Source organism: Trachypithecus francoisi, unplaced genomic scaffold, assembly GCF_009764315.1.
Source record: "Trachypithecus francoisi isolate TF-2019V2 unplaced genomic scaffold, Tfra_2.0 Lachesis_group20, whole genome shotgun sequence".
Lineage (NCBI taxonomy): Eukaryota > Metazoa > Chordata > Mammalia > Primates > Cercopithecidae > Trachypithecus > Trachypithecus francoisi.
In genome coordinates, this window is record NW_022681466.1 from 8,778,559 (window position 1) to 8,791,447 (window position 12,889).

At 57.1% G+C, this 12,889-nt stretch overlaps 1 protein-coding gene across 4 annotated transcripts in view; it reads left to right on the forward strand.

Annotated features, from left to right (window-relative positions):
- SEPTIN9 (septin 9) overlaps nucleotides 1-12,889 on the forward strand; it is a 215,970-nt gene that overhangs the window by 80,495 nt on the left and 122,586 nt on the right. The window contains exon 1 of one of the 4 annotated variants that reach the window (XM_033182326.1): nucleotides 6,380-7,014. The exons of 2 other annotated variants lie outside the window; for them this stretch is intronic. In XM_033182326.1, coding sequence (XP_033038217.1) covers nucleotides 6,960-7,014 — 55 coding nt within the window. In that variant the 5' untranslated portion in view covers nucleotides 6,380-6,959. Of the gene's footprint in view, nucleotides 1-6,379; nucleotides 7,015-9,353; nucleotides 9,823-12,889 lie in introns of those variants that run through there. One more of the 4 variants, XM_033182328.1, reaches the window with a different exon arrangement.

The following is a 12,889-nucleotide window of genomic DNA, read 5'->3' on the forward strand; positions in this document are numbered from 1 at the left end:
GGGGTCATAATTCTCACCCAGTCCTTCAGTCCTTCAGTCCTCTGTGTGTGCAGCCCCTGACCACCACCACCCCCCAGCCCCCACCACTTGCTCCCAGGGTTCCATCAGGTTGGATATTATTGCAGTAAAATGTAGCAACAGGAGGTCCAGGCAGTGCTGCAGTCCCTGGTCATATCATCAGAGCTAGCAGGCAGCAGGGCTGGGGAACTCCAAGCTGATTCAGTCCCAAGTGCTGGAGTGGGTAGCTCGGATGAGGTGGGGGTGGGGAACCGGGGAGCCATGGAGCAGACTGTTTGCTGTGCTGAAGGCCAGGAGCCTCCTTGGGAGAGCATGAATTTAGAACACTAATACTTTGTTTAAAAAGTTCCCTGCCTTGGAGATAAGAGCTCAGGCCGCTGTGGTCAGGTTTTGCTGTAAATGTTCTGCACAAAGCAGGCTGGGGGGATCACTGGGAAGTCTGGGGAACAGATTGGTCATGTGCTTCTTTGAGTGAAACCTTATGGTTGCACTGAATCGGCCAGGCAGAGGGTGTGATGGGTTGTGGTAGCCGCATCCCGGATCACAGTCAGGCTGAATGGGGAAATTCAAACTCAGGTGGCCTGAAAGAGACTTAGTGGTCCACAGCCTGGTAGCTGCTCCCAGTACAGGTGATGTAAAGGGAGAAGGGGTTCCAGGGGCTTGGCCTTGGTGGAAACCATATACTGTCCATGATCCTGGGCACGTCGAGGCTGGGGCAGGTCTGCCTGGTGGCTGGCAGAATGCACATGAAGAGTCCATGTATGTTCTGAACGTCCCGTCTGCCCCTTTGGGTTCATGCCCCATCGGGAGTCTCCCGACTCTGCCATTCTGCAAAGGAAACTGCACTTTGTCATTGCACAGGATTGAACAGGTGTGTGTGGAGTCCCTAAAGCCACTGTCTCAAGGGGTCTCACGGGACACTGAGAGACTAAAGTGACGGCTGGGCACGGTGGCTCACGTCTGTAATCCCAGCACTTTGGGAGGCCGAGGAGGATGGATCACTTGAGGCCAGGAGTTCAAGACTACCCTGGCCAACACTGTGAAACCCTATCTCTACTAAAAAACAAAAATTAGCCAGGCATGGTAGCTGGTGCCTGTAATCCCAGCTACTCGGGAGGCTGAGGCAGGAGAATTGCTCCAACCCAGGAGGTGGAGGTTGCAGTGAGCCGAGATCACTCCACTGCACTCCAGCCTGGGCGACAGAATGAGACCATCTAAAATAATAATAATAATAATAATAATAATAATAAATAAAAGCAAGGACTTGAACAAATATTTACACACCCATGTTTGTAGCAGCTTTATTCTCAGTTGCTCAAATGTGGAAGCAATGGATGTACAAAGTGTGTGTACACACAGTGGAATATCATTCAGCCTTCAGAAAGAATGGAATTCTGTCACATACTACATGTGAACCTTGAATAATGAAACTTGAAGACCTCATGCTCAGTAAACCTGTCTCAGAAGGACAAATATTGTATGATTTCACTTACATGAAGTCAAATTCATAGAGAAATTGGAATGGTGGTTGCCAGCAGCTAGGGGAAGGAAGGATGGGGAGTTACTGTTTAATGGGGACACAGTTTCAGTTTGGGAAGTTGGATGGAGAAAGTTTTGGAGGTGGATGGTGTTGATGGGTGTACAATGTGAATGTATTTAATGTCACTGGACATGTAAACTTAAACATGGTTAAAATGGTAAATATTTTTTGTTGTTGTTGTTTTTTAGACGAGTCTTGTCCTGTCACCCAGGTTGGAGTGCAGTGGCGTGATCTTGGCTCACTGCAACCTCTGCCTCCTGGGTTCAAGCGATTCTCATGCCTCAGCCTCGCAGATAGCTGGAATTATAGGCGTTTGCCACTACACCTGGCTGATTTTTGTATTTTTAGCAGAGACAGGGTTTTACCATGTTGGCCAGGCTGGTCTCGAACTCCTGACCTCAGGTGATCCTCCCACCTCAGCCTTCCAAAGTGCTGGGATTACAGGCGTGAGCCATGATGGCTGGCCTAAAATGGTAAATTTTATATTACATATATTTTATCATAGTAAAAATGCATTGCTCTATTAGAAAAATATATTGCTTTATTAGAAAAATGATAGATTTATACAATATGAATTAAATTACAAGTTATGAAGGAAAATTAAGCAAAAAATTAAAAAATTACTTATAAGTGATTATATTTAAAACAAAAGATAATAAATACACACCTTTCATCACCTCTTAGGTTTTTTGCAACATTTAACTATTGTCTGTCCTGTTGCAGTTACATTCTTGAGGCTGTATTTGTATGATGGAAGCACTATATTGGTGGTAACTAAATATCTCTTCCCAGTCTCACCTCCAATGATGTCATACGAATAACCTGAAATTGGCCGGCTGGACACCATGGCTCATGTCTGTAATCCCAGCACTTTGGGAGGCCAAGGCAGGCAGATCACCTGAGGTCAGCAGTTCGAACCCAGCCTGGCCAACATGGTGAATCCCTGTCTCTACCAAAAATACAAAAATTGCCAGGAGTGGTGGCAGGTGCCTGTTGTCCCAGCTACTTGGGAGGCTAAGGCAGGAGAATCACTTGAACCTGGGAGGCGGAGTTTGCAGTGAATCGAGATTGCCCGACTGCACTCCAGACTGGGTGACAGAGCAAGACTCTATCAAAAAAAAAAAAAAAGAAAAGTAAGAAATTGGCCAAGGCAGAAATACTGACACCACAGGAATAGGCAAGTGCTACAAATCGGGAAATCGAAATCGAGTGTTGTTGCTTTTGCAGGTCCCAGGTGGCCAGTTGTTGACCATTAGCTGGCACACCCCTGGAGGAGGGAGGCTTAGACTGATTCGCAGATGGACTCGGGTAGAAACGCAGCATGGTTTGGATACGGAGGGTGAGGGAAAGAGAGGAGTCAACAATGGTGCCCAGAGACTTGGCTTGACCGACTAGGTGGATGGTAGTGCCGTTTCCTAAGATGAGGGGCTGTGGAAGGCCCTGCCAGTGATGGACCCAGGGCTCGGCAGCTCAGGGAGGCCTACTTCGTGTCAGGCCACACAGAGACAAGACCGTCTGGGCCCTGCCCTTGGGAAGTCTCCGTCTGTGAGGACACAGCCTGCCACCTAATGGAGTGTCCCGTCTGGAGCGTTGGTGTCGCGGGGAGAGAGCCCCCCACCTTCCTCCGCTCCCTGAGTCCCTTTTGCTTCATCGCTTCCCTGCCAGCGGAGCCTCTCCATGGAGGCCGTGCCTGGAGGCGGGTCACAGACATGGATGTGTGCGCCAAACGCTGCTTCCTCGTGGATTTCCTCCCCACTCCGTTCCCACGCTTTGTAAGCTTCATTTCTCTGGGGCCTGACCTGTGGGGTTTCTCTCCAGACCTGCTCCTTCCCGTTTCCAGAAAGGCCCACAGGGGCTTCCTGCGGCTCTCTTGCCTGTCCCCATCCCCCTTCCCTCGGGACAGTGACTTGCCGGACGGGTGGGCTACCCACAGGAGGTTTGTGATTGCTTAGACATCTTTGCTGTATGAAGCTTTGACCTCAAGGTATGATGCAGATGGGAACTAAGGCATGAGTTTCTCCTGGCCGCTGTAACAACTGTCAAAACTGGGTGGCTTATAGCAACGGGAATGTGTCCTCTCACAGTTTTGGAGGCCAGAAGTCTGAAATCAAGGCGTGAGCAGGGCCAGCGTCCTCTGACGCCTCCGGGGGAAAACCTTTCCTTGCCTCTTCCAGCTTCGGATGGCCCCAGGTGTTCCTTGGCCTGCCGCTGCATCACTCCAGTCTCTGCCTCTGTCTTCACAAGGCCTTTTTCTGTGTCTGTACTTTCTTTTCTGTCTCTTAGAAGGACACAGCATTGAATTTACGGCCCACCTTAATCCAGGATGATCTTATTTTGAGATCCTTGCCTAAATTCTTTCTGCAGAAACCCTTAAACAGAATCAGGTCACATTTGAGGTTCCAGGTGGACAGATCTTTGCTTTGAGGGGATCATCATTCAGCCCACTATAGGTCTTCTTGTGCACTGAAGACGCGGGCGGTCCCTTTGGCCAGGGCTGCAGTCGGTCTTGCCTTCTCTTGTGACCTTGGAAGAATGCACCTTGCTGGATGCATAGGCCTTTATAGTTCTTTTGTTCTTGCCAAATTTCAGCTCAGTTTCCTCTCTGCTGCCGACGTGCATCTTCTCCGCCCAGTTCCCCTTCTGGGACTGTATGTTTAGGCCCCGAGGCCCTAGGAAAGAGGGGTGGGGGCCTCCTCACTACCCTGTAGCAATCAGGCCTTATTAAAATCCTGGAGCTCCAGACTGGACCCAGCCCTTAGCTATGATCAAAGGACAGCCCGGGATATGATTAAAGGGCTAGAGAAAGATGATTTAGGCTGAGAAAGAGAAGGCCAAGGAGCAACTGGATTGTCCTCGAATTTGGAAAAGGTAATTATGACTTGAAGGGTGGTGCCCAGCTGTTTCCCATCTCCTCTGAGGACAGGGAAAAAAATGGAAATAAATGATGTACAATTAGAGCAGTTGGTTAGATACGAGGGTGAACTTCCTGGCTGGGAGTGTGGCCAAGCCTCGATTTGGGTTTCCTGACAGAGCTCGGGGAACCTTCTTACCTGGAGGTTTCTAGGCCTGGTCATGTGGCTCTGAGTGATTACATTGAAGGGGCAGCGGCTGGGGCTGGAGCTGGTGGGCTCTGAGCACAGTCACGCAGGCACGGGCACTTTCTGGCTGCCCTCCTGCCATTGTCCCTTGGGTTCCCATTTTGGTGAGGCGTGCACCCTGGCGGGGCTCCCCAGGGAACTAAATATGTTTGCTGCACTGTGCGTGGAGACGGAGAATGTACAATTGGCTGACCATGTGCTAATCTGGTGGAACTCCATGCCAGCCCTGGGAGAGAACAATTGCATGGGTGTGTCCACACTCACCAGGTGCTTTTTAGAAAAACACTAGAGAATAATGCTGTGGCTTAGGATGGCTGTTGTGCCGGACCTGGCATCTTCCCAGAGGCTATGTTGTTGGACTGAGTTTCTTAGGTACTGGACCCCCAAATCCCCAAATGTGGCATGGACAGGTGGCTCAGTAGGGGCTGGACTATCCGATAGGCCCAGGTGCCAGAGTTCAGACAAGAAATGCCCTGGCCTGGCATGGAAGATGTGGGGTGCTATTAATGGCAGCAATGGCTCCATTTCTGAAACCCGGGCTCCCAGGCAGACGAGGGTGTGCACGCATCTGAAATGTCTGTGGTTTTGCAGTTCCCATGTCCACAAACTCACTTGGTTGAAAATAGTTCAAAATATCCAAAGCATGAGGGAGGGAGTGACTGCTTTTCTTAAAAAGGAAGGACTTGATTTCATCTACTTAAAAAGCCACCCAAACCTAGAACATTTTCCGCAAGAGACCTCCCGCGCCCCACCTCTCCAGAATGGCTGGGGAGTCTCAGCACTCCTGCACATTTGGGATATTTCAGAGTGGGTGGGGAGGTGCAAGCGGGCAGCGAGCGACCCTAGACCCAGGATGAGCTCTCAGGCACTCCGGGGCCACACACTCAAGGGACTGGAGTGCAGTTGTAGCATTTGCGGCCTGCTGCTGCCGAGGTGGGGGTGTTGTTCCCTGCTGTGAATTCTCACATGGCCCCTGACTCTGGGCAGAGGCCGAGGGTCTAAGGTACTAAGGTACGGGGTAGCAGGAAGAGCATGCAGAAGAGGGTTTCTGGCTTTCCAAGGCGAGTGGAAGAAGCGCCTCTCTCTGCTGTAGGTGACACACCTGGAGGGCCCTTCTTGAGGATGAGAGCCTGTTGCTTCTGAAGTTCTGTGTCTAACCCAGGTCCCCAGGTCTACCCCAGCCCCTCGGCCTGCCTGCCTTGTGGGTCATACAGTTTAATGGTAGAGACGCTGGCCTGGAGGGAAGGCTAGGCTTCAGGTTAGGGCCCAGACGGGAGGGAGCAGCCCCTGGGGCAGCTCCCTTTCTGCTCACTCACTGCCTAGCTCCTTCCTTCACACCTTCGGAAACCTCTGCTCCTGACTAGGTCTACTTCCTGCTCTCAGGAGGCCCTTATTGTGGAGGGAGGCGGCGCCTGTCCCTGGCTTCTCTGACAGCCGCGTTCCATCCCCGCCCTGTGCCCCTTCTCCCGGACAGTGCCTTCTCCAGGGCCCACCCCTGAGGGTGCAGCAGTGGCCCCGGGGTGGTGGTCGTGGTGGGGGTGTTAGCTGCAGGGGTGCCCTCGGTGGGTGGGAGTTGGTGGCCTCTCGCTGGTGCCATGGGACTCGCGTGTTCGCCCTGCGCCCCTCGGCTCTTGAGCCCACAGGCCGGGATCCTGCCTGCCAGCCGCGTGCGCCGCCGCTTAACCCTTGCAGGCGCAGAGTGCGGCGGCGGCGGCGGCGGTGACAGCGAACTTTGTTTGGCTGCCCAAATACAGCCTCCTGCAGAAGGACCCTGCGCCCGGGGAAGGGGAGGAATCTCTTCCCCTCTGGGCGCCCGCCCCCCTCGCCACGGCCCGGCCTCCACATCCGCCCACATCTGGCCGCAGCGGGGCGCCTGGGGGGAGGGGCCGAGGCCGTGTCTCTCGCCGTCCTCTGGGCGCGGGCCAGACGGGGAGAAGGGGGGCGCTCCGGTCGTGTGCCCAGGACTGTCCCCCAGCGGCTGCTCGGGCCCCAGCCCCCCAGGCCCGGCCCTGACAGGCGGGCGGAGCAGCCAGTGCGAGACTGGGAGGCCGGCGCGGGTGCGGGAACCTGATCCGCCCGGGAGGCGGGGGCGGGGCGGGGGCGCAGAGCGCGGGGAGGGGCCGGCGCCCGCCTTCCTCCCCCATTCATTCAGCTGAGCCTGGGGGCCGAGGGGCTCCTCCGGCAGCGAGCTCTGCACTGCAGGAGCACGGGCGCGGCGCCCCAGCCAGCGCGCAGGGCCCGGGCCCCGCTGGGGCCGCTTCCTCGCAGCTGCGCTCCGCGCGACCCGCTGCCCACCAGCCACCATGTCGGACCCTGCAGTCAACGCGCAGCTGGACGGGATCATTTCGGACTTCGAAGGTGGGTGCTGGGCTGGCTGCTGCAGCCGCGGGAGTGCTGGAGACGACCCTACGGGTGGGCCTGGCGCGGGACGGAGGTGCGCCCGGGGCAGGCGGGACCCCCAATCCAGGCGCCCTCCTGTCGAGAGCGCCGCACGCCCCCGGCCCTGTACCCGCGTCGCCTACGTGGGGGACCCGCGGGGACCCCGTGCGCCCTCACAGGACCCTGCGCTCGTTCTGCGCACTGCCGCCTGGGTTTCCTTCCTTTTATTGTTGTTTGTGTTTGCCGAGCGACAGCAGCCTCCTCGAAGGCTCGCGGTGCTGCCTCAGAACTCTCCAGGGCGCACAGTTTCACTCTGGGAAATCCATCGGCCCCCTCCCTTCGACTCTCCCCAGCGGCTCTCGGGCCCCGCTTGGACCCGGTAACAGGATAGGGAGGTCGTTCCTCACCTCCGACCGAGTGGACAGCCGCGTCCTGCTCGGGTGGACAGCCCTCCCCTCCCCCACGCCAGTTTTGGGGCCGCCAAGTTGTGCAGCCCGTGGGCCGGGAGCACCGAACGGACACAGTCCAGGCCATGGCAGGGTCCAGAGTGGGATGTCCCATGGCCCCCTTCCAGGCCTGGGGGACATCCTCATCCGCCTCCCAGAATCGGGCTGTGGGGGGCAGAAGGGGCCTGCGTGCGGGCAGAGAGAGCATTTTGGCTCTCTCCTGTCTTCGGGGTTTACTAAGTGTGTTGGGACTTGCGGGGCTGCTCCGTCCAAGCCCGGGTCTGGCGTTCGCGTCCCTGAGCCTGTGAGTGCGTGCGCTTTCCTGCGTCCTCGTGACTCCCGGTGCTGGGGCTCTGCGTCCTGCGTCCGCGGGAGTAAATACGGCAGGCAGAGGGGAAGCTCACACAATGGTCTCCAGCGCTCTGGGGCAGGGCTTCTGAGGGGCGGGCCTGCCTCTGCCGGGACCTGGAGCCCCCGCCCCTCTGAGGGGCTCCTAGGCCGACTTGGGCAGAGCCCTCTGGTGGGCCGGGAGGGGGAAAGTCTGTGTTGAAATGAGCAGCTGTCCAGGTATCAGGCCAAGCTGGGACGTGACCAGCCTGAGGTCCTCCCCGCTCCATGGCCAGAACCAGGGCTGGCATCTGGGTGTCCTGAGCCCAGCTGCCCCCACGGCCCACCTGGGATCAGCCCCATCTGGGTGGGGGAGGCGGGGCCTCCTGGGGGGACCAGAACCTTGGCTGGATGCCAAGCCGAGTGCCAGTGGCTGTTCTTCAGGGCTGGGCCTGAGGAGGGTGTGGGGCGGGGAGGGACGGGAGGGGGTTGTGATCCAGTGGCCGCTTGCGCTGTGCAGAGTGTGAGCTGGAGACATCATACCTACTTTGTCAGCTTAGTGGTGGAAGCACTTTTTCAGGCTCTAGCCCTTTGCATCCATGCTTCCCAGAGGGAGGGGAGGTCTGGGTCTGCAGAGCTGGGAGGGTTTGCTATTCCCGCCTCCACTCCACCGCCACACCCCCTCATCTGGACATCTTTGGGCACATGCTTATACTGGGGTCTGCCTAGGTCCACTGTGTTCCATTGAGCCTCCTGCAGGCCCCGAGTGAATGTGGCCTCCCTGCCCCTGCCTCTTTGCAACTCTTCCCTGCGACCGCTCCTGCAGGGGCCTCCCTTGTCCCAAATGTCCAAGTGGCACGACTTAGCCGGTCTGACCACTTTCCAGTAAGCCCTTATGGAGAGAGGCCCTGTGTTCTGCGGGCCTCTCCTCCTGCCTGCGGGATCGAGGTCTCTGCTCTCGGTTCCTAACCGGAAGTGTTGGGTCCCTGGTGGGATTTCTGGGGAAGAACTCTTGGGTCTCAATGGGAGCCCTGTGGCGGGAGGGGAGGCCAGGGTTTGGGGTTGTGTTGGTTGTACAGCTGTCACCATTTGCACCACGAAAGTTGTTAGTGCCCCTGCCTCTAGTCTCTGGGTATAACTCCACCCTCGCCCCCGTGCACCTCCATCTGGAGCTGCTTCTGCGGCTGCCTCCCAAGCCAGTTTCGTGACCCTGTAATTTAGTCCAAGACAATGGGCTCATTGAGACCATCCTGGTGCAACAGTTGACAATCCTTTGGCTCTGGGGGAAGGTTTCTCAGTCTCTGGGGGTGGGGCCTTGATCTGCTGGCTCCCTGTGTGTGTCAGTCTCCCCCTTGTGTGCCCTGAATGGTTTTGCTGGGAATTCCGGTTTTAGAGCCATCAGGTGGCCCGAGTGAATGGGTGTGAGAGAGTGTGTGTGTGTGCGTGAGTGTGCGTGTGCATGGGGGCTGACCTGGGGTGTGGAAAGTTGGCCCTCCCTGGTGCCCAAGGAACATGGAGTATAGTTGGGGGGTGGGGGTGTGTATACAGGAGATGGACAACCTTGGGTGGACAGACGGACATGGGGAAGGGATGATTGGAGGTGGAGGAGAGAGTATGATTTAGCCCAGCCAGGGGTGATACAAACAGGCAGCTTCCAAATCAGGGTGGAGAAAGGTCGCCACTAGCTAGCAGCGGAGAAGTCAGTATGGAGGAGGTGGACCTTGAGGGAGAGTAGGAATTGGGTTGCGAGAGGAAGGAGAGCCTTCTGGCCAGCAGCAGCTGGCAGCAGTGGGGGAGGCCGGAATGAGCTGGCTGGAGAGGGGGCTGGGGCGTAAGGAGGGGCCTGCCTGTGAAGATCAGATGGGCCGGGCTGCGGAGGGCCAGGCATGCCCGCTGGGAGTGCAGCTGGTCCACGGGAAGCATCTGGAGTAGCCGGGAACGGGCGCAGGAGCGGTGCAGCGGGAGCACAGGTCTCTTTCCGGGGCAGCTCACCTGGTGTCTTGGTTCCTGCAAGGTAGGCTGAAAGGGTGAGGAGGAAACTGCCGGCTCCTCGCAGCACTGGGATGGTGGCCCCACGGTTCCTGAGGCCAGCGGATGTGGGTGCCTGTCACCATGTGGGTTGCTGAGGGGCGGAGACTCCAGGGGCCTCAAAGCAGGACGAGCTCTGAGCCATGGCATCTCTGGGAGCAGTTTTCCAATTGAGCAGACGTCTAGGCCTGCAATCCTGTAATGGAGGCCACAGGGCCCTGATCAGGGTGTTCTGGGAGGTTTAGAACTAGTGGCAGGATACAGGGTAGAGGGCAAGTGACCTGGCATGGGGAAAGGGGTAGGTGCCCAGGCGGGCACAGCACACCCCCAAGGAGCAGGAAGACGGGAAGCCGTCCGTGGGCCTGTGTGTGTGCTGGGAGTTAAAATTCTGGCAGTGTCCCATGTCCTGGGCACATCTACCCCCTCCCTCGGGAGCACCTTTCTCTTCACCTTTTCCTTCCCTGCCTGTCCCCTTCGCCCAGGGCCTTCCCCATCCCTCCCGTCTTGGGGACAGAGGGCACCATGGCGTTATGCTCCGTCGCCGATGAGTTGCACGGGGATTCAGTCCTTCTGCTGTCCTAGCCGCGTCCTTCAGGCTCAGCGTTCCCAGGAACGGAGAGGGGATCAGTGTCTTCCATGGACTCCAACTTCTCGCATCCCGCCTTTGCTCCCACTTCAAGACAGGTCTCCGGACTTCAAGGTCTTAGGGCTCTGTGAAGGCCCCCTACGTAGCAGCAAGGAGAATGCTTTGTATTTTGCCGATGAGATTTTTAGAGTCTTATTTTCCACTTTTCTACTGTACAAATAGGCCTCCAGACGACTGCAGCACCCGCCACTGCCCGTAATAGGGTGACAAGAGGGATGACCCTTTCCTCTTTCTCCCTTCTGGTTGGTGGAGGCACGGGGCTGGCGGACGGCATGTACTTTTGTGAATTCAGGCCAAGTCTGTTATCGCAAACACGATTACAGCTCGGGTCTTTGTGTAACAAAAGCCTTTCCAAGTGCCAGCTGTTGGCCTGCACTGCTCAGCGGTGTTTGCTGTAACCAGATTTGCACACTGAGAAAAAATCCAAAAGTCCTTGATGTTTGTTGAAACAATCTGGCCCAGGACCCACGTGCTGGGATCCCAGAGCTGTGTGGTATCTGAGCTTCTCCCGAGCCCCCACTGTCGCCCAAGGAGGACCCCCAGAGCTGTGTCCTGGAGGCAGAGCAGGCTGTGGGACGGGCTTCTGGGTGGGAAGGGCCATGTGGACGTGTCTTCTTGCTCGAGAGTCCCGACACCTCCGGGACGTGGGAGCTGGCCCTGGCTGGATTCAGGTGCCTTTTTCCTCCCTAGAGAAAGGTCCCGTTGCTTGGTAATAGGTGCAGACCTGTCCCTAATTAATGCCTGTAGGCCTCTTGCATGATGAATCCTGCCTTTCAGCCAAGACTCAAGGCCTCCTGTGAATACTGCCTCCCTGCAGTTTGAGCTTTTGTGGTGGGAGGCAGGAGCCATGGGGAGTGGGGGCAGGCCTCTTGCACGGGTCCCACAACCACTGGCAGCGCTGATTTGATGCTCTTTGAGTTCAGAGCCGGGACCAGACAGACCCACTGTCCTGACTGCAAGCTGGTTCATTTAGAGGGGGACGGACACAGCACCAGGCAGCAGACAGAGGCACTGTGATCAGCCTTGCAGCTGGGCTGTGGGTTACCTGGGCTGGATGTCCGGGAAGAGGCAGGTGGAGGTAAACGCCAGGACACCCCTGCAGTGACTGGGTGAACGCAGGCTGGAATTGATTTCTGCAGGCTGTGGCTGTCCAGGAAGGTTTTGAATGGGGCTAGTGGACAGAGTTTGCATCCAGAGGGGCAGTGCTTTGGAAGAGTAAGGGGTGCAGCAGTGCAGGGATGCCCAGGCTGCCCTCACTCTGCCGTTGGAAAGCTGGGTGGCTTCGGTTTCTTCAGTTTCTTTGCCCGTTTCCCTGCCTGCACAGTGGGGTTAGAAACAGCTGTCTTCGAGGGTTGCTGGCGGACTCAGTGAGATGCAGCCCATGGTGCTGAGCACAGGGCCTGCCACCTAGGGGTGTGGTGGGTGTCGCTGCTGGTGTCGCATCTGGGTGGGAAAAGGGGGCATTTGCAAAGGACAGATAGGTTTGGATGCTTAAACATACAGGTCTGGGGATGGGAGGTCTCAGGCAAAAGCCTGTGTGATGCCACTGTGTGAATGAGGCTGGACAGCACGGTCACCACTAATTGTGGAAAGCACGGCAGACACCAGTGCCTGTAGGGCCCGCCTGGGGGTCCCTCTGAGCCCAGTGCAGCCATGGGACCCCTCTTTTCCTGCCTGGCTGACACTCTGGAGGCTGGAGTCATGTCGGCTACAGGTTCCTCTTACTGGGAGGTTGTCCTGGTCTTCCCTGTCACCCTCTACCCCCACCCCCACCCCGGAGTGTCACAGATGGGTGGACCATATGCCCATCTGCAGGGCCAAGCGCTGACAGTGAGGTGAGCACTTGCTGGATGACGGGAGCATGAGGACAGCGGGGGTGCTGGCAGCCTGCGTTCGGCTCTGCAGCCTGGCCTTTCCCTGAAAAGCGGTTGTGGCAGGGTGTGTGTCGCAGGGAGTGGTGTCCACTGCTCTGAACATTCTCATCCAGCAGGCCTCTGCAAGGGCCCAGCTGAGTGTGGTGCAGAGCTGGGCAGGCAGCTGGAACAGTCGCATCTTGTCCAGTGGTGAGACCAAGGGCTGACGGGCCAAGGCTGCGTGCTGCTTGCCCAGCCTCTGGACCCATCCACTGAGCACCCCTACACCCCCACACTGGGCCCGGGGTGTCAGCAGGTGGAGGGGGGACTGGGTACCTGGAAAAACAAACCTACCAGAGCCTGAGTCCCCAGGGGTCAGTATCAGGCAGTCACCACAGTGCCTGGTACACAGTGGCCACCTGGTCTCTTCGGCTGTCTTGGTGGTGGAGAGTGTACTTGGTGGCCACACACGACGGGCATCACCCAGGGAAATGCAGATATGCAAATTGTGCACTTGTCTGTAGGAGGCACAGGGACTTCTCAGCCTGGTGACT